Source organism: Oncorhynchus kisutch, linkage group LG1, assembly GCF_002021735.2.
Source record: "Oncorhynchus kisutch isolate 150728-3 linkage group LG1, Okis_V2, whole genome shotgun sequence".
NCBI classification, from domain to species: Eukaryota; Metazoa; Chordata; class Actinopteri; order Salmoniformes; family Salmonidae; genus Oncorhynchus; species Oncorhynchus kisutch.
This window is the reverse complement of record NC_034174.2, coordinates 9,675,234-9,697,540: the sequence shown is the minus strand read 5'-3', so window position 1 is coordinate 9,697,540 and position 22,307 is coordinate 9,675,234. Positions and strand designations below refer to the sequence as shown.

The 22,307-nt window shown below is 46.4% G+C and overlaps 2 protein-coding genes across 5 annotated transcripts in view; one reads left to right on the top strand and one right to left on the bottom strand.

Annotated features, from left to right (window-relative positions):
* arhgap9 (Rho GTPase activating protein 9) overlaps nucleotides 1-2,922 on the bottom strand; it is a 62,096-nt gene extending 59,174 nt beyond the window's left edge. For 2 of the 4 annotated variants that reach the window (XM_031825121.1, XM_031825194.1), the window contains exon 1: nucleotides 2,772-2,922. The gene's annotated coding sequence lies outside the window, so the exon portion shown is untranslated. The remainder of the gene's footprint in view (nucleotides 1-2,771) is intronic. The other 2 variants (XM_031825162.1, XM_031825082.1) reach the window with 2 other exon arrangements.
* Nucleotides 2,923-3,413: 491 nt separating this feature from the next.
* Nucleotides 3,414-22,307, top strand: part of mars1 (methionyl-tRNA synthetase 1) — a 70,695-nt gene continuing 51,801 nt past the window's right edge. The window contains 2 exon segments of the mRNA XM_031825016.1: nucleotides 3,414-3,677; nucleotides 10,086-10,176. Coding sequence (XP_031680876.1) covers nucleotides 3,575-3,677; nucleotides 10,086-10,176 — 194 coding nt within the window. The 5' untranslated portion in view covers nucleotides 3,414-3,574.

Here is a 22,307-nt window from a genome sequence, read left to right as displayed (position 1 = left end):
CTGGAGAACAAGAGTGCAAGGTGTATAAAATCTCTGTTTATAAGACATGAAAGGAGAAAAATCTCATCCTTTTTTCCAGTAATGGGTTAGAATAAGAACCAATATTTCATATCCAGAAGTGTCTTGAACACAGGCAGCACTCCAACACAGCAACCTGTGGCTGCAGAGTCGAGAGGCTGGTGGAACCTATAGATACACACATCATTGGCTGAAAGCCCCAGTCTGAGGTTTGTGTCCCAAAATGCACCCTATTCCCTATATAAGCCCTCTATGGGCCCTGGTCAAAAGTAGCGCACTATGAAGGGAATAGGGTGCCATTTTGGAATTCAACCTGACTCCCACTGGCCTCCATGCACCATCCCAGAAGCCTGCAGCTCATCCATTGATGTTGCTGATGAAGAGCACAGAGACCATTGATCCACCAGGGATGGGAGGGAGGCAGGGATCTGTCACAAGCTATCAGCCAAGTCAAAGACCCACTTTCTGCAACAGTAACATCGCAGTGTGAATCAGTCACAGAGCGTGTGATGTGGCCAGGGACCATTGCAGGGCATTAAACCTCCCTATAGACCGTGCAAACTCAAACACTGTAGCAACAGAGAAACATTTTCAGAGCACAGTGTATAGTATAAACAGCTGAAACGCCTGTGGATGTTGTAGTGTATCTTGTAGTGTCCTGCTGTGTCCTGTTCTGTTTTGTCCTGTAGTGTCCTGCTGTGTCCTGTTCTGTTTTGTCCTGTCCTGTCCTGTAGTGTCCTGTCCTGTTTTGTCCAGTCCTGTTTTGTCCAGTCCTGTCCTGTAGTGTCCTGTCCTGTGCTGGCCTGTCCTGTTTTGTCCAGTACTGTCCTGTCCTGTAGTGTCCTGTCCTGTGCTATCCTGTCCTGTGCTGTGCTGTCCTGTCCTGTGCTGTCCTGTCCTGTTTTGTCCTGTCCTGTAGTGTCCTGTCCTGTTTTGTCCTGTCCTGTAGTGTCCTGTCCTGTTTTGTCCTGTCCTGTAGTGTCCTGTAGTGTCCTGTCCTGTTTTGTCCTGTCCTGTAGTGTCCTGTCCTGTTTTGTCCTGTCCTGTAGTGTCCTGTCCTGTTTTGTCCTGTAGTGTCCTGTCCTGTTTTGTCCTGTCCTGTAGTGTCCTGTCCTGTTTTGTCCTGTCCTGTAGTGTCCTGTCCTGTTTTGTCCTGTCCTGTAGTGTCCTGTCCTGTTGTGTCCAGTCCTGTCCTGTTTTGTCCTGTGCAACTTCTCTCTCTCTCTCTCCATAAAAAGTCACTGCTCCAGACACTCAAACTGATAGAACTGAGCTTAAAAAAACAGTTGAACTTAGAATTGATCAAAGTTACCTCGTTACCTTATCAAACCTACTTTGTGGGATACCCCTCCACTCTGCTCAGACAAATGGAAAGATGACCAAATGGAAAGAAAACACAATGCTTCTAACTGTTTCCATTGCATATTATCATGTGCTTTTCTTATTGGCTGTACCTTTAGTCAAAGTAGTGTAAGTGAAACATGCAAATGTGCAGTAGGCTAGGCTTCAAACAAAGAGCCTTCTCTGACAGTCTTAGTCACACTTGCTTCAAACCTTTTATAGATTCTATGATGTCATAGTTTCTGTGTTTTGAACTGAGAAAAAACGGATGGAGAAAATGGAGAATGCTAAAATACTATTCTACTGCAGTGATGAAATATAGAACAACTGAATAAGTGTGATGATGGCCTCAGTGCACATCTAAAACCTCAAAGCTGAGTTCACTCAGTCCCACAACCTCAAAGGACACCTCAGTTATGCTCCATATCCTGTTCTAAGTAGATTTTCAAGAGACTTGAACAATTTATTTTACCAGGTAAGTTAACTGAGAACACATTCTCGTTTACAGCAACGACCTGGTGAATAATTACAGGGGAGAGGGGGGGGGGGGGGGGGGGGGGGGGGTGAATGAGCCAATTGGAAGCTGGGGATGATTAGGTGTCCATGATGGTATGAGAACCAGATTGGCAATTTAGCCAGGACACCGGGGTTTTAAGTGCCATGGGATCTTTAGTGGCCACAGAGAGTCGGGACACCCGTTTTAACGTCCCATCCGAAAGACGGCATCCTACAACCGAAACGAAACAAAATCATACAGGATGTCGAAAAAACAATATGAAGAGACCTTTTTTGGTCGAAAATGTTACATTCTTGTGTTGTGTTATGGTTGATGGAAAAAATGAAAATGATGAGCATTCAAAGTTGATAGCACTAACAAAACAATGTGTGTTGTATGTATGTAATAAAAAATAGTGGACATTTTAAGTTGAGCCTCTGTTAGTAAGGGCTAATGATGACCTATATCACCCAGTAGCCTACACCTGCTCAGCTCCTCCAGACACCACAACAGCTTGGGATGGACCCTCATAAATACTGCAAATAGTTTAACTTGGCAATTTCACCAAAGTACTACTGACTACATACAACCACGAAATTATTTGCTATTATAAAGTGAAGGTCTATTCATAGACTACAGAGTTGTTTAATCCTGATTTTCTGGTGTTTTCAATGTGTATTATTTACTGACAATAACACCACACGAACTTTGAAATTAAAGATATAGTTGCAAAAGGACTCAATAACTTATAGGCTATACAGTAACTGACAATTCCAATACATCGCTAACTGACAACTTGTGAACTACATAACAAAAAAACATTTATATTTTAAATGTTCTAAATTACTTTGCAGAACAAAATATATAAATATGTGTCTCTAAATGCTAGAACAATCTAAAACAAGCAGTTTCTCACCTTTAGGAGGTCGGTGCGGTGTGTGTCATCAATTATTTTGCTATTAAAAACGGTGATCCCAAGGGTACACTAGCGAGCGAACGATATCCACCGAAATGATCGCATCCGCATCCTCCAGTGCCTTGCGATATTTTCAGCATGGTCGCTTTCTCCTCTTGCCTGGCTACCCAAACTCATTCAACACGTCAAACGCTACGCCACGCCCACGGACGTCAGTTCCTCCTCTGATAGGGCAGCGGAAGAATTCCGTTTGAGTCGTCAGGCAATTTGTCCTCTGTCACGTGATGCAGCTTTTTAAAAACAACGCTGACATCGAGTTGAGCTTTCGATGGGTATAAAATGTGCACAGTTGCATACAAGGCTTGTATCTTCACTCCCTGTGTAGGTTATTATAATATTCATTCTCGTTCAGATGATAAAAAAGATCTCTCTAGGTTACGTCAACGTATTTGGCCACCGATTGGTTCAAAATATCCCATGTGATTTTGCATTAACCAATCATATTTTGTGTAAGGAGCGCGTCAGTTTGTTGCAGCGTCGCTTCAATACGCACTGATGGGAATTGTGGTCCTTCATAGTCTGATTTTACCGGTTTAACACGTCTTGATAAACTCCAGAAAACTTCAATGTGCGCCATTTGCAAAAAAAGTGCAACTGAACCCTGGTTGCATCAGCGCGTTGAGTAGCACTTACCGGCGGAGTTACATGCTGTTAGATATTTATTTTTTCTTGTCATTTCCAGTACTTTATAAAGTTATATCTAGGTATTTCAGTCCAAAAGCAGTTGAATTAGAGGCAGCTAGATGAAACTATTCGTGAGTGACGGAAATCCGCACTGTGTTAAAGTGCTAGCAGTGCTCGAATTTACGGGAGTCAAATGTGACGTTAAACATGTCAACCACGAAGGTAAGAGAATAACGTTAGCTAGACGTGCTAGCTGCTAGGTTGCCTGCTAACTGGCTAACACATGGTGTGTCAGATCATTGATACCTTTACATGTCCCGTTGGTACTAACTAACCACTAGGCTGGTTAGCAGATTTGTTTTTCTTGTAAAGAGGAGCCATTCATTTCATGGAGCCTGGCCATCAGGTTTGACACTGCCAGATCAGATCCATCTACTCCACTACTGTTGTCAAGGTTGGTTGAATCTCAGAATAGAAGATCAGTATTCGGGATTGAATGGTAATGACACTTTCACCCAAGTACCATCAGTGAGTCACCGAGCTGGCAAACAAGATCACATCCACTGCCCACACACACATGAATGAATTAATTGACCAATTTGACCTGTGACAGCTGAGAACTGACCAGAAAAGGCTACAGCTAGGTCTATTGCCATGATTGTGTTGTTCCAACAATATACAGTAGTGCTGTATGCCTCTTTCCCACCAGGTGAACACAATGTAGAGACAGTCCTCTGCATATTTAGTCTACTGGCTTTACATTGTTTACATGGCATGCAGTCACTGAAAAAATAACACAGACCGTTAGACCTTAGGTTTCTTAACACTAGTACCTCCACAGGCTAACGGCCACTGACGCTTTGATTTAGTTGAAAAAATAACACAGACCGTTAGACCTTAGGTTTCTTAACACTAGTACCTCCACAGGCTAACGGCCACTGACGCTTTGATTTAGTTGAAAAATAACAATGTCCTGTTTCTTTCATTTCCTAAATGTTTGTACTTTATACTGCTCATTTTGTCAAAGTTTTCTTTCAAAATCACAAACAGAAAAGTATTTAGAGTTTTTTTTTTTTACCTGTTTTTAATTCATTAATTTTTGAACTTATACCCAACTTAACCCCCAAGGCAATCTACTGTAGGACATTGGTACCCAGCCAGGCGCTAATGTGACTCTCTCTCCTCACTGAATGAATGACAGAGGGATAACTGTGCACCTTACTTCACAATTTAATTTGAATTCGGCCTAACTGAAAGATAAGGAGGGTGAAGAGGTTGATTTTAATTTCCAGAGACAATAATGACTTTATTATGCCAATTTATCAGCAGTAAATAATGAGTGCCTTGAGGGTTAATACCATTCTCTTTTTTATGTTTTACTTTGGAAAAAGAAACCGCTTAGGAAGGTTTTTATTTACTATAACTTTATTAGTAATCACATTGATCGGAAGGGAAACTAATACATGTTGCAGTAAGACTTTATAATCCTGCAAGACATTTCCTTGACTCTATCCAGCGACGTCAACGATTCCTGCCCACTGAAGGAATGGGTGATGAAATAACTTTGCACAATCAATCTAATCTAAACGAGGTCTAACTGAAAATGAGGACGAAGAGGTTGATTTAATTCAGAACAACAATAGTGTCATGATGAGTCTGTGTTATCCCTATTGATTGGAGCTCATGTTAATAATTTGACCGGGTTGATACCGTTTTTACTTTGTAAAAAAGAAGCTGTTACGAAGACTGTTTTACTTACTGTAACTCTATTATAATTCCAATGTAATGGGGATTGGAAACATGCTGTGTGTTGCAGTCGGCCTTTTAGAATAATACACAACATATCCTTGACTCCAAGTTGATGAGTGGAAAACAAACGGTGCCAGTAACCCTTTACAGCCGGCCCATCCAAACTACATCTAAACTACACCTAAAATCAGTCAACCTGCACAGCCGGCCCATCCAAACTACATCTAAACTACACCTAAACTCAGTCAACCTGCACAGCCGGCCCATCCAAACTACACCTAAACTCAGTCAACCTGCACAGCCGGCCCATCCAAACTACATCTAAACTACACCTAATCTCAGTCAACCTGCACAGCCGGCCCATCCAAACTACACGTTTCTCAGTCAACCTGCACAGCCGGCCCATCCAAACTACACCTAAACTCAGTCAACCTGCACAGCCGGCCCATCCAAACTACACCGAAACTCAGTCAACCTGCATAGCCGGCCCATCCAAACTACACCTAAACTCAGTCAACCTGCACAGCCGGCCCATCCAAACTACACGTTTCTCAGTCAACCTGCACAGCCGGCCCATCCAAACTACACCTAAACTCAGTCAACCTGCACAGCCGGCCCATCCAAACTACACCGAAACTCAGTCAACCTGCATAGCCGGCCCATCCAAACTACACCTAAACTCAGTCAACCTGCACAGCCGGCCCATCCAAACTACACCTAAACTCAGTCAACCTGCACAGCCGGCCCATCCAAACTAGACCTAAACTCAGTCAACCTGCACAGCCGGCCCATCCAAACTACACCTAATCTCAGTCAACCTGCACAGCCGGCCCATCCAAACTACACCTAAACTCAGTCAACCTGCACAGCCGGCCCATCCAAACTAGACCTAAAATCAGTCAACCTGCACAGCCGGCCCATCCAAACTACACCTAAACTCAGTCAACCTGCACAGCCGGCCCATCCAAACTACACCTAAACTCAGTCAACCTGCACAGCCGGCCCATCCAAACTACACCTAACTCAGTCAACCTGCACAGCCGGCCCATCCAAACTACACCTAACTCAGTCAACCTGCACAGCCGGCCCATCCAAACTACACCTAATCTCAGTCAACCTGCACAGCCGGCCCATCCAAACTACACCTAATCTCAGTCAACCTGCACAGCCGGCCCATCCAAACTACACCTAAACTAATTTCACACATAATAAGAGTTAGCCTTATTATGTATTTATTTAACTAGGCAAGTCAGTGTATATACACTGCTCAAAAAAATAAAGGGAACACTAAAATAACACATCCTAGATATGAATGAAATATTCTTATTAAATACTTTTTTCTTTACATAGTTGAATGTGCTGACAACAAAATCACACAAAAATGATCAATGGAAATCAAATGTATCAACCCATGGAGGTCTGGATTTGGAGTCACACTCAAAATTAAAGTGGGAAACCACACTACAGGCTGATCCAACTTTGATGTAATGTCCTTAAAACAAGTAAAATTAGGCTCAGTAGTGTGTGTGGCCTCCACGTGCCTGTATGACCTCCCTACAACGCCTGGGCATGCCCCTGATGAGGTGGCGGATGGTCTCCTGAGGGATCTCCTCCCAGACCTGGACTAAAGCATCCGCCAACTCCTGGACAGTCTGTGGTGCAACGTGGCGTTGGTGGATGGAGCGAGACATGATGTCCCAGATGTGCTCAATTGGATTCAGGTCTGGGGAACGGGCGGGCCAGTCCATAGCATCAATGCCTTCCTCTTGCAGGAACTGCTGACACACTCCAGCCACATGAGGTCTAGCATTGTCTTGCATTAGGAGGAACCTAGGGCCAACCGCACCAGCATATGGTCTCACAAGGGGTCTGAGGATCTCATCTCGGTACCTAATGGCAGTCAGGCTACCTCTGGCGAGCACATGGAGGGCTGTGCGGCCCCCCCAAAGAAATGCCACCCCACACCATGACTGACCCACTGCCAAACCGGTCATGCTGGAGGATGTTGCAGGCAGCAGAACGTTCTCCACGGCGTCTCCAGACTCTATCACATCTGTCACATGTGCTCAGTGTGAACCTGCTTTCATCTGTGAAGAGCACAGGGCGCCAGTGGCGAATTTGCAAATCTTTGTGTTCTCTGGCAAATGCCAAACATCCTGCACGGTGTTGGGCTGTAAGCACAACCCCCACCTGTGGACGTCGGGCCCTCATACCACCCTCATGGAGTCTGTTTCTGACCATTTGAGCAGACACATGCACATTTGTGGCCTGCTGGAGGTCATTTTGCAGGGCTCTGGCAGTGCTCCTCCTGCTCCTCCTTGCACAAAGGCGGAGGTAGCGGTCCTGCTGCTGGGTTGTTGCCCTCCTACGGCCTCCTCCACGTCTCCTGATGTACTGGCCCGTCTCCTGGTAGCACCTCCATGCTCTGGACACTACGCTGACAGACACAGCAAACCTTCTTGCCACAGCTCGCATTGATGTGCCATCCTGGATGAGCTGCACTACCTGAGCCACTTGTGTGGGTTGTAGACTCCGTCTCATGCTACCACTAGAGTGAAAGCACCGCCAGCATTCAAAAGTGACCAAAACATCAGCCAGGAAGCATAGGAACTGAGAAGTGGTCTGTGGTCACCACCTACAGAACCACTCCTTTATTGGGGGTGTCTTGCTAATTGCCTATAATTTCCACCTGTTGTCTATTCCATTTGCACAACAGCATGTGAAATTTATTGTCAATCAGTGTTGCTTCCTAAGTGGACAGTTTGATTACACAGAAGTGTGATTGACTTAGAGTTACATTGTGTTGTAACTCCATTTATTTTTTTGAGCAGTGTGTATATATATACTGACTTGCCTAGTTAAATATATATGTGTGTGTGTGTGTGAATGTGTATGTATGTATATATATGTGTGTGTGTATATATATATGTATATGTATATATATGTGTGTGTGTGTGTGTGTGTGTGAATGTGTATGTATGTGTATATATATATATTTAACCTTTATATAACTTGGAAAGTCAGTTAAGAACTAATTCTTATTTACAAAACCTGGGCCAATTGTGCGCCGCCCTATGGGACTCCCAATCATAGCTGGTTGTGATACAGCCTGGATTCGAACCAGGGTGTCTGTAGTGACGCCTCTTGCACTGAGATGCAGTGCCTTAGGCCGCTGCGCCACTCGGGAGCGTCACATGCAGGTAAAACATTGGGATTTCTAAATCATTCTGTCATTCTGTTACCAAATGATGGTTTGTTCTGTCATTCTGTTACCAAATGATGGTTTGTTCTGTCATTCTGTTACCAAATGATGGTTTGTTCTGTCATTCTGTTACCAAATGATGGTTTGTTCTGTCATTCTGTTACCAAATGATGGTTTGTTCTGTCATTCTGTTACCAAATGATGGTTTGTTCTGTCATTCTGTTACCAAATGATGGTTTGTTCTGTCATTCTGTTACCAAATGATGGTTTGTTCTATCATTCTGTGAACAAATGATGGTTTGTTCTGTCATTCTGTGAACAAATGATGGTTTGTTCTGTTGTATGGTTTGTTTAACTTGGTTTAACTCATTGGTTATTGTTTGACATACATTTTAAAGTGAAAAAGTCTCAGCATCATTCTCGTTTACGTGGACATGCCCTTATGTCATAACTACCAAGCCAGCAGTACACAACAAGGTTATCATGTGTATTCCCCAAAAGCAGAAGGTGCCTCCTATGTTGGAGATACATCTCTGTGGTCTTAATGCTGCAATCATAATACCTGCTCTCTCTGTCTCTCTCTGAAGCATCTCCATGATTGAGTTGCTCCATGAGCTGATTGTTTTGTTAAGCTTGTGGCTGAACTGTCCAGCTATGTGATCTGATCCTCCTGAGCTCAGCTGTGAGGATATAGACAGTCCACTCAGACATCTTTCACTGTGAACTGTTCAATCATATAGGGAGAATCTCAATTGAACCTTTATTTAACTAGGCAAGTCAGTTAAAGAACAAATTCTTATTTACAATGACGGCCTAGGAACAGTGGGTTAAATGCCTTGTTCAGGGGCAGAATGACATATTTTTACCTTGTCAGCTCGGGGATTCGATCTAGCAACCTTTCGGTTTCTGGCCCAACGCTCTGACCACTAGGCTACCTGCCTCCCCTGATTGCATTCTCCTCGCAGCCTCCTCAAAACCCATTGGACGAGAAAGCCAGAGGTCCCTCCCCTCTGACCTCCTCATAAATTAGTTTTGAGAAGGAGTCGAGGAGAGAGGACGTGAGTAGAATGCAATCGAGATTCTCCCATAGACAGACAGACAACACACACTGACAGAAAGGACAAACTCGGCCTTGGCCAGACAAGAATGTCTAGTCCTCTCTCTCTAGTCCACTGTCTATCCAGGCAGCCCTAACAGACACATTAAGCCATTGCCAATCCTCCTCGGTCTTACCCATCCATAGACTGTGTAACAATAGGTCTTATCGGATTGAGTTCTGATTAGTTTTCGGATTAAAATGAATTCGAAGAATTGATGATGACGATTGAATATGTGACCAATGATCCCTTTAAACCTTTAAGATCCACTTTCAATGTTTAGCCCTCCAAGGGACATTTCTTTGTGATATGTTTCGGGGGGGTGAGGGGGGACGACACACGACTCCATTACTGTGTAATAACAGACTTTACTACTAGGTTTAAGGGCAACTTCATGAAAACATGGTTGATAGCGAATATGTTGGTTGAGTTGTTAACTCTTACCTATACTTTGATTTGTGGGTGAGGTGAGGCGTCCCCCTTGCTTTGTAAAGTGTTTTGGGTGTATAGAAAACTACAATATTATTATTATTATTATTATTAATGAACTGTAGGCTAATGGGTTGTATGTTGTGTTTACAGAGAGAGTGGTGCCCTATCTCAGCCGTCCAGCCCTGCCTGCTCTGCTCCTCCCTAGTGGAACACACCTCTTCAGCCCCAACTCCATCTGCCAGTCAGTACCCCTGCTCTACCATCTATACTAACATACTATATCATTCCTCCATTATATAGACATTCACACCTTTACTCTCTAGGCGGCTGCTCTACCATCTATTTACCTTTATTTAACTAGGCAAGTCAGAACAAATTCTTATTTTCAATGACGGCCCTAGGAACAGTGGGTTAACTGCCTGTTCAGGGGCAGAACGACAGATTTGTACCTTGTCAGATCGGGGGTTTGAACTTGCAACCTTCCGGTTACTAGTCCAACGCTCTAACCACTAGGCTACCCTGTCGCCCCTGATATAGTACTAACATACTATATCATTCCTCCATTATATAGACATTCACACCTTTACTCTCTAGGCAGTCCTAAAGATCGGAAAGGGGTATGATCAAATCGGATCTAATGTTATTTGTCACATGCGCCGAATACAACAGGTGAAATGCTGACTACAACAGGTATAGTAGACCTTACAGTGAAATGCTGAATACAACAGGTGTAGTGTAGACCTTACAGTGAAATGCTGAATACAACAGGTGTAGTAGACCTTACAGTGAAATGCTGAATACAACAGGTGTAGTAGACCTTACAGTGAAATGCTGACTACAACAGGTGTAGTAGACCTTACAGTGAAATGCTGACTACAACAGGTGTAGTAGACCTTACAGTGAAATGCTGAATACAACAGGTGTAGTAGACCTTACAGTGAAATGCTGAATACAACAGGTGTAGTAGACCTTACAGTGAAATGCTGACTACAACAGGTGTAGTAGACCTTACAGTGAAATGCTGAATACAACAGGTGTAGTAGACCTTACAGTGAAATGCTGAATACAACAGGTGTAGTGTAGACCTTACAGTGAAATGCTGAATACAACAGGTGTAGTAGACCTTACAGTGAAATGCTGAATACAACAGGTGTAGGTAGACCTTACAGTGAAATGATGAATACAACAGGTGTAGTAGACCTTACAGTGAAATGCTGAATACAACAGGTGTAGTAGACCTTACAGTGAAATGCTGAATACAACAGGTGTAGTGTAGACCTTACAGTGAAATGCTGAATACAACAGGTGTAGTGTAGACCTTACAGTGAAATGCTGACTACAACAGGTGTAGTAGACCTCACAGTGAAATGCTGAATACAACAGGTGTAGTGTAGACCTTACCGTGAAATGCTGAATACAAGAGGTGTAGTAGACCTCACAGTGAAATGCTGAATACAACAGGTGTAGTAGACCTCACAGTGAAATGCTGAATACAACAGGTGTAGTGTAGACCTTACAGTGAAATGCTGAATACAACAGGTGTAGTAGACCTTACAGTGAAATGCTGAATACAACAGGTGTAGTAGACCTTACAGTGAAATGCTGAATACAACAGGTGTAGTGTAGACCTTACCGTGAAATGCTGAATACAACAGGTGTAGTAGACCTTACAGTGAAATGCTGAATACAACAGGTGTAGTGTAGACCTTACAGTGAAATGCTGACTACAACAGGTGTAGTAGACCTCACAGTGAAATGCTGAATACAACAGGTGTAGTAGACCTCACAGTGAAATGCTGAATACAACAGGTGTAGTGTAGACCTTACAGTGAAATGCTGAATACAACAGGTGTAGTAGACCTTACAGTGTAATGCTTACTGACATGCCCTTAACCAACAATGCAGTTCAATATTATTTTTTTTACAAAATAAACTAAAGAAATTTTTTATATAAAAGTAACACAATAAAAACTAATAATGAGGCTATATACAGGGGGTACCGGTACAGAGTCAATATGGAGGCTATATACAGGGGGTACCGGTACAGAGTCAATGTGGAGGCTATACAGGGTACCGGTACAGAAGTCATGGGGGGGGTACCGGGGGTACATACAGAGTCAATGTGGAGGCTATATACAGGGGGTACCAGTACAGAGTCAATGTGGAGGCTATATACAGGGGGTACCGGTACAGAGTCAATGTGGAGGCTATATACAGGGGGTACTGGTACAGAGTCAATGTGGAGGCTATATACAGGGGGTACCGGTACAGAGTCAATGTGGAGGCTATATACAGGGGGTACCGGTACAGAGTCCATGTGGAGGCTATATACAGGGGGTACCGGTACAAGAGTCCATGTGGAGGCTATATACAGGGGGTAACCGGTACAGAGTCCATGTGGAGGCTATATACAGGGTGTACCGGTACAGAGTCAATGTGGAGGCTATATACAGGGGTACCGGTACAGAGTCAATGGTGGAGGCTATATACAGGGGGTACCGGTAACAGAGTCAATGTGGAGGCTATATACAGGGGGTACCGTACAGAGTCCATGTGGAGGCTATATACAGGGTGTACCGGTACAGAGTCCATGTGGGAGGCTATATACAGGGGGTACCGGTACAGAGTCGTGGTGGAGTCTATATACAGGGGGTACCGGTACCAGAGTCAGTGTGGAGGCTATATACAGGGGGTAACCAGTACAGAGTCAATGTGGAGTCTATATACAGGGGGTACCGGTACAGAGTCAGTGTGGAGGCTATATACAGGGGGTACCAGTCAGAGTCATGTGGGAGGCTATATACAGGGGGTACCGGTACAGAGTCAATGGTGGAGGCTATATACAGGGGGTACTGGTACAGAGTCAGTGTGGAGGCTATATACAGGGGGTACTGGTACAGAGTCAATGTGGAGGCTATATACAGGGGGTACCGGTACAGAGTCATGTGGAGGCTATATACAGGGGGTACCGGTAAGGCAATGGAGCTTAACAAGGGGTTTACTGGTACAGAGTCAAGTGGAGGCTATATACAGGGGGTACTGGTACAGAGTCAATGTGGAGGCTATATACAGGGGGTACTGGTACAGAGTCATGTGGAGGCTATATACAGGGGGGTACCGGGTACAGAGTCAATGTGGAGGCTATATACAGGGGGTACTGGTACAGAGTCAATGTGGAGGCTATATACAGGGGGTACCTGTACAGAGTCAATGTGGAGGCTACTGGTACAGAGTCAATGTGGAGGCTATATACAGGGGGTACTGGTACAGAGTCAATGTGGAGGCTATATACAGGGGGTACCGGTACAGAGTCAATGTGGAGGCTATATACAGGGGGTACCGTACAGAGTCAATTGAGGCTATATACAGGGGGTAGCCGTCACGAGTCAATGTGGAGGCTATATACAGGGGGTACCGGTACAGAGTCAATGTGGAGGCTATATACAGGGGGGTACCGGTACAGAGTCAATGTGGAGGCTATATACAGGGGGTACCGGTACAGAGTCAATGTGGAGGCTATATACAGGGGGTACCGGTACAGAGTCAATGTGGAGGCTATATACAGGGGGGTACCGGTACAGAGTCAATGTGGAGGCTATATACAGGGGGTACCGGTACAGAGTCAATGTGGAGGCTATATACAGGGGGTACCGGTACAGAGTCAATGTGGAGGCTATATACAGGGGGTTACCGGTACAGAGTCAATGTGGAGGCTATATACAGGGGGTACCGGTACAGAGTCAATGTGGAGGCTATATACAGGGGGTACCGGTACAGAGTCAATGTGGAGGCTATATACAGGGGGTACCGGTACAGAGTCAATGTGGAGGCTATATACAGGGGGTACCGGTACAGAGTCAATGTGGAGGCTATATACAGGGGGTACCGGTACAGAGTCAATGTGGAGGCTATATACAGGGGGTACCGGTACAGAGTCAATGTGGAGGCTATATACAGGGGGTACCGGTACAGAGTCAATGTGGAGGCTATATACAGGGGGTACCGGTACAGAGTCAATGTGGAGGCTATATACAGGGGTACCGGTACAGAGTCAATGTGGAGGCTATATACAGGGGGTACCGGTACAGAGTCAATGTGGAGGCTATATACAGGGGGTACGGTACAGAGTCAATGTGGAGGCTATATACAGGGGTACCGGTACAGAGTCAATGTGGAGGCTATATACAGGGGGTACCGGTACAGAGTCAATGTGGAGGCTATATACAGGGGGTACGGTACAGAGTCAATGTGGAGGCTATATACAGGGGGTACCGGTACAGAGTCAATGTGGAGGCTATATACAGGGGGGTACCGGTACAGAGTCAATGTGGAGGCTATATACAGGGGGTACAGGTACAGAGTCAATGATGGAGGCTATATACAGGGGGGTACCGGTAAGAGTCAATGTGGAGGCTATATACAGGGGGTACGGTACAGAGTCAATGTGGAGGCTATATACAGGGGGTACGGTACAGAGTCAATGTGGAGGCTATATACAGGGGGTACTGGTTACAGAGTCAATGTGGAGGCTATATACAGGGGTACCGAGTACAGAGTCAATGTGGAGGCTATATACAGGGGGTACAGGTACGATCAATGTGGAGGCTATATACAGGGGGTACTGGTACAGAGTCAATGTGGAGGCTATATACAGGGTGGTACCGGTACAGAGTCCAATGTGGAGGGCTATATACAGGGGGTACTGGTACAGAGTCAATGTGAGGCTATATACAGGGGTACTGGTAAGAGTCAATGTGGAGGCTATATACAGGGGGTACTGGTACAGAGTCAATGTGGAGGCTATATACAGGGGGTACGGTACAGAGTCAATGTGGAGGCTATATACAGGGGGTACCGGTACAGAGTCAATGTGGAGGCTATATACAGGGGGTACCGGTACAGAGTCAGTGTGGAGGCTATATACAGGGGGTACCAGTACAGAGTCCATGTGGAGGCTATACAGGGGTACCGTACAGAGTCATTGGAGGCTATATACAGGGGTACCGGTACAGAGTCAATGTGGAGGCTATATAACAGGGGGGTACCGGTACAGAGTCAGATGTGGAGGCTATATACAGGGGGTACCAGTACGAGTCAATGTGGAGGCTATATACAGGGGGTACCGGTCAGAGTCAATGTGGAGGCTATATACAGGGGGTACTGGTACAGAGTCAATGTGGAGGCTATAATACAGGGGGTACCGGTACAGAGTCATGTGGAGGCTATATACAGGGGGTACCGGTACAGAGTCATGTGGAGGCTATATACAGGGGGTACCGGTCAGAGTCAATGTGGAGGCTATATACAGGGGGTACCGGTACAGAGTCCAATGTGGAGGCTATATACAGGGGGTACGGTACAGAGTCAATGTGGAGGCTATATACAGGGGGTACCTGGTACAGAGTCAATGTGGAGGCTATATACAGGGGGGATACCGTTACAGAGTCAATGTGGAGGCTATATACAGGGGGTACCGGTACAGAGTCAATGTGGAGGCTATATACAGGGGGGGTACCGGTACAAGTCAATGTGGAGGCTATATACAGGGGGGTACCGGTACAGAGTACATGTGGAGGCTAAATACAGGGGGGTACGGTACAGAGTCAATGTGGAGGCTATATACAGGGGGGTACCGGTACAGAGTCAAGGTGGAGGCTATATACAGGGGGGGTACTAGGTACAGAGTCAATGTGGAGGCTATATACAGGGGGTACTTGGTACAGAGTCAATGTGGAGGCTATATACAGGGGTACCGGTACAGAGTCAATGTGGAGGCTATATACAGGGGGTACCGGTACCAGAGTCAATGTGGAGCTATATACAGGGGGTACTGGTACAGAGTCAATGTGGAGACTATATACAGGGGTACTGGTACAGAGTCAATGTGGAGCTATATACAGGGGGGTACCGGTACAGAGTCAATGTGGAGGCTATATACAGGGGGTACCGGTACAGAGTCAATGTGGAGGCTATATACAGGGGGTACCGGTACAGAGTCAATGTGGAGGCTATATACAGGGGGTACCGGTACAGAGTCAATGTGGAGGCTATATACAGGGGTACCGGTACAGAGTCAATGTGGAGGCTATATACAGGGGGTACCGGTACAGAGTCAATGTGGAGGCTATATACAGGGGGTACCGGTACAGAGTCAATGTGGAGGCTATATACAGGGGGTACCGGTACAGAGTCAATGTGGAGGCTATATACAGGGGGTACAGAGTCAATGTGGAGGCTATATACAGGGGTACGGTACAGAGTCAATGTGGAGGCTATATACAGGGGGTACCGGTACAGAGTCAATGTGGAGGCTATATACAGGGGGTACCGGTACAGAGTCAATGTGGAGGCTATATACAGGGGTACCGGTACAGAGTCAATGTGGAGGCTATATACAGGGGGTACCGGTACAGAGTCAATGTGGAGGCTATATACAGGGGGTACTGGTACAGAGTCAATGTGAGGCTATATAGGGGGGTACTGGTACAGAGTCAATGTGGAGGCTATATACAGGGGGTACGGTACAGAGTCAATGTGGAGGCTATATACAGGGGGGTACCGGTACAGAGTCAATGTGGAGGCTATATACAGGGGGTACCGTACAGAGTCAATGTGGAGGCTATATTACAGGGGGTACCGGTACAGAGTCAATGTGGAGGCTATATACAGGGGGGTACTGGTACAGAGTCAATGTTGGAGGCTTATACAGGGGTACCGGGTACCCAGAGTCAATGTGGAGGCTATATACCAGGGGGTACCGGTACAGAGTCATGTGGAGGCTATATACAGGGGGTACCCGGTACAGAGTCAATGTGGAGGCTATATACAGGGGTACCGGTACAGAGTCAATGTGGAGGCTATATACAGGGGGTACCGGTACAGAGTCAATGTGGAGGCTATATACAGGGGGTACCGGTACAGAGTCAATGTGGAGGCTATATACAGGGGGTACCGGTACAGAGTCCAATGTGGGAGGCTATATACAGGGGGTACCGGTACAGAGTCAATGTGGAGGCTATATACAGGGGGTACCGGTACAGAGTCAATGTGGAGGCTATATACAGGGGGTACCGGTACAGAGTCAATGTGGAGGCTATATACAGGGGGTACCGGTACAGAGTCAATGTGGAGGCTATATACAGGGGGTACCGGTACAGAGTCAATGTGGAGGCTATATACAGGGGGTACCGGTACAGAGTCAATGTGGAGGCTATATACAGGGGGTACCGGTACAGAGTCAATGTGGAGGCTATATACAGGGGGTACCGGTACAGAGTCAATGTGGAGGCTATATACAGGGGGTACCGGTACAGAGTCAATGTGGAGGCTATATACAGGGGGTACTGGTACAGAGTCAATGTGGAGGCTATATACAGGGGGTACCGGTACAGAGTCAATGTGGAGGCTATATACAGGGGGTACCGGTACAGAGTCAATGTGGAGGCTATATACAGGGGGTTGGGTACTGGGACAGAGTCAATGTGGAGGCTATATACAGGGGTACTGGTACAGATCAATGTGGGGCTTATATACAGGGGTACTGGTACAGAGTCAAATGTGGAGGAGGCTTATATCCAGGGGGGTACTGGTACAGAGTCACTGTGGATGCTATATACAGGGGGGGTACCCGGTACGGTCAATGTGGAGGCTATATACAGGGCGGTACTGGTACAGAGTCAATGTGGAGGCTATATACAGGGGTACGGTACAGAGTCAATGTGGAGGCTATTACGGGGGTACTTTAAAGGAGTCAATGTGGAGGCTATATTACAGGGTTGGTACCGGTACCGCAGTCAATGTGGAGGGCTCTATTACAGGGGGTACTGGTACAGCGTCAAGGTGGAGGCTTATACCGGGGGTACGTTAAGAGTCAATGTGGAGGCATATTACAGGGGTTGACCGGTACAGAGTCAATGTGGAGGCTATTATACAGGGGGTACGGTACAGAGTCAATGTGGAGGCTATATAACAGGGGGTACCGGTACAGAGTCAATGTGGAGGCTATATTAAGGGTACGGTACAGAGTCAATGTGGGAAGGGTACCGGTACAGAGTCAATGTGGAGGCTATATACAGGGGGGTACTCGGGACAGAGTCAATGTGGAGGCTATATACAGGGAGTACCGGTACCAGCAGTCAATTGGAGCTATATGACAGGGAGGTACCGGTACACAGTCAATGTGGGGCTATATACCAGGGGGGCGTACCGGTACAGAGTCAATGTGGAGGCTATATAACCAAGGGGGGGGGTACCGGTACAGAGTCAATGTGGAGGCTATATACAGGGGGGTACCGGTACAGAGTCAATGTGGAGGCTATATACAGGGGGGTACCGGTACAGAGTCAATGTGGAGGCTATATACAGGGGAGTACCGGTACAGGTCAATGTGGAGGCTATATACAGGGGGTACGGTACAGAGTCAATGTGGGGACTATATACAGGGGTACGGTACAGAGTCAATGTGGAGACTATATACAGGGGGGGTACTGGTACAGAGTCAATGTGGAGGCTATATACAGGGTGGGTACCGGTACAGAGTCAATGTGGAGGCTATATACAGGGGGGGTACTGGTACAGAGTCAATGTGGAGGCTATATACAGGGGGTACCGGTACAGAGTCAATGTGGAGGCTATATACAGGGGGTACTGGTACAGAGTCAATGTGGAGGCTAATATACAGGGGGGTACTGGTTACAGAGTCAATGTGGAGGCTATATATACAGGGGTACTGGTACAGAGTCAATGTGGAGGCTATATACAGGGGGGTACGGTACAGAGTCAATGTGGAGGCTATATACAGGGTGGTACCAGTACAGAGTCAATGTGGAGGCTATATACAGGGGGTGGGGTACTGGTACAGAGTCAATGTGGAGGCTATATACAGGGGGTACCGGGTACAGAGTCAATGTGGAGGCTATATACAGGGTTGTACTGGTACAGAGTCAATGTGGAGGCTATATACAGGGGGTACTGGTTACTGAGTCAATGTGGAGGCTATATACAGGGGGTACTGGTACAGAGTCAATGTGGAGGCTATATACAGGGGGTACTGGTACAGAGTCAATGTGGAGGCTATATACAGGGGGTACCGGTACAGAGTCAATGTGGAGGCTATATACAGGGGGTACTGGTACAGAGTCAATGTGGAGGCTATATATACAGGGGGTACTGGTACAGAGTCAATGTGGAGGCTATATATACAGGGGGTACTGGTACAGAGTCAATGTGGAGGCTATATACAGGGGGTACCGGTACAGAGTCAATGTGGAGGCTATATACAGGGGGTACCGGTACAGAGTCAATGTGGAGGCTATATACAGGGGGTACTGGTACAGAGTCAATGTGGAGGCTATATACAGGGGGTACCGGTACAGAGTCAATGTGGAGGCTATATACAGGGTGTACTGGTACAGAGTCAATGTGGAGGCTATATACAGGGGGGTACTGGTACAGAGTCAATGTTGAGGCTATATACAGGGGGGTACTGGTACAGAGTCAATGTGGAGGCTATATACAGGGGGTACTGGTACTGAGTCAATGTGGAGGCTATATACAGGGGGTACTGGTACAGAGTCAATGTGGAGGCTATATACAGGGGGTACTGGTACAGAGTCAATGTGGAGGCTATATACAGGGGGTACCGGTACCGAGTCAATGTGCAGGGAGTACAGGTTAGTGGAGGTAATTTTTACACGTAGGGTAGGGGTAAAGTGACGAGGCATAGATAATAAACAGCGAGTAGCAGCAGTGTAAAAACATAAGGTGGGGTCAATGTAAATAGTCCAGGTGGCCATTTTTATTAGTTGTTCAGCATTATGGCATTATGGCATGGGGGTAGAAGCTGTTAAGGAGCCTTTTGGACCTAGACTTGGCAATACGGTACCATTTGTAGTGCGGTAGCAGAGTGAACAGTCTATGACTTGGTTGACTGGAGTCTTTGGGCTTTCCTCTGACACCGCCTGGTATATACAGTAGGTCCTGGATGGCAGGAGGTTTGGTCCCAGTGATGTACTGGGCCGTTCGCACTACCCTCTAGTGCCTTACAGTCGGAGGCCGAGCAGTTGCCACACCAGGCTGTGATGCAACCGGTCAGGATGTTGTCGATTGTGCAGCTGTAGAACTTTTTGAGGATCTGGGGACCCATGTAAAATATTTTCAGTCTCCCGAGGGGGAAAGGCGTTGTTGTGCCCTCTTCACGACTTTCTTTTTTGGACCATGATATTTTCTTGGTGATGTGGACACCAAGGAATTTGAAACTCTTGACCCTCTCCACTACAGCCCTGTCGATGATAAGGGGGGCCTGTTCGGCCCTCCTTTTCCTATAGTCCACGATCAACTCCTTTGTCTTGCTCACGTTGAGGGAGAGGTTGTTGTCCTGGCACCACACTACCAGGTCTCTGACCACCTTCCTGTAGGCTGTCTCATCGTTGTTGGTGATCAGGCCTACCACCGTTTTGTCGTAAGGAAACTAATGATGGTGTTGGAGTCGTGCTTGGCCACGCAGTCGTGGGTGAATAGGGAGTACAGGAGGGGACTGAGCACACACCCCTGAGGGGCCCCCGTGTTGAGGATCAGCATGACAGATGTGTTCTTGCCTACCCTCACCACCTGGGGGGCGGCCCGTCAGGAAGTCCAGGGTCCAGTTGCAGAGGAAGGTGTTTAGTCCTAGGGTCCTTAGCTTAGTGATGAGCTTTGAGGGCACTATGGTGTTGAACACTGAGCTGTAGTCAATGAACAGCATTCTCACATAGGTGTTCCTTTTGTCCAGGTGGGAAAGGGCAGTGTGGAGTGTGATTGAAATTGCGTCATGTGAATTGGAGTGGGTATAGGGTTTCCGGGATGATGGTGTTGATGTGAGCCATGACCAGCCTTTCAAAGCACTTCATGGCTACCAACGTGAGTGCTAAGGGGCGGTAATCATTTAGGCAGGTTACCTTCGCTTTCTTGGGCACAAGGACAATGGTGGTCTGCTTGAAACGTAGGCATCACAGACTTGGTCAGAGAGAGGTTGAAAATGTCAGTGGAGTCACTTGCCAGTTGTTCCATGCGTGCTTTGAGGACACGTCCTGGTAATCCATCTAGGCCCTGTGACTGTTGACCTGTTTAAATGTCTTGCTCACATCAGCTACAGAGAGCGTGATCACACAGTTGTCCTGAACAGCTGGTGCTCTCATATGCATGCTTCAGTGTTGCTTGTCTCGAAGCGAGCATAAAAGGCTTTTAGCCCGTCTGGTAGGCTCGTGTCACTGGACAGCTTGCGGCTAGGTTTCCCTTTGTAGCCCGTAATAGTTTGCAAGCCCTGCCACATAAGACGGACATCAGAGCTGGTGTAGTAGGATTCAGTCTTAGACCTGTATTGACACTTTGTTTGTTTGATGGTTCATCTGAGGGTATAGTAAGATTTCTTATAAGATTCCGGATTAGTGTCCAGCTCCTTAAAAGCGGAAACTCTAGCCTTTAGCTTGGTGCGGAAATTGCATGTAATCCATGGCTTCTGGTTGGGATATGTACGTACGGTCACTGTGACGTCGATGCGCTTATTGATGGAGCTATGGTCAGATTTGTTAAATGGAGGGCGAGGGAGAGCTTTGTACTCATCTCTGTGTGTGGAGTAAAGGTGTTGTTTTTCTTCCTCTGGTTGCACATGTAACATGCTGGTAGAAATGAGGTAAAACTGATTTAAGTTTGCCTGCATTAAAGTCCCCGGCCACTAGGAGCGTCACTTCCGGATGAGCATTTTCTTGTTTGCTTATGGCCTTATAGAGTTGGTTGAGTGCGGTCTTAGTGTTTGTGGTGGTAAATAGACGGCTACGAATAATATAGATGAGAACTCTCTTGGTAGATAGTGTGGTCTACTGCTTATCATGATATACTCTACCTCAGGCGAGCAATACCTCGAAACTTCCTTAATACTAGACATCGCGCACCAGCAGTTATTGACAAATAGACACACACCCGTACCCCTCGTCTTAACGGACATAGCTGTCCTGCCGATGCACGGAAAACTCAGCCAACTGTATATTATCTGTGTCGTCGTTAAGCCAACTGATTTAATGCTGTAGCTACCTGGTCTGTGTCGTTGTTAAGCCAACTGATTTAATGCTGTAGCTACCTGGTCTGTGTCGTTGTTAAGCCAACTGATTTAATGCTGTAGCTACCTGGTCTGTGTCGTTGTTAAGCCAACTGATTTAATGCTGTAGCTACCTGGTCTGTGTTGTTGTTAAGCCAACTGATTTAATGCTGTAGCTACCTGGTCTGTGTCGTCGTTAAGCCAACTGATTTAATGCTGTAGCTACCTGGTCTGTGTCGTCGTTAAGCCAACTGATTTAATGCTGTAGCTACCTGGTCTGTGTCGTTGTTAAGCCAACTGAT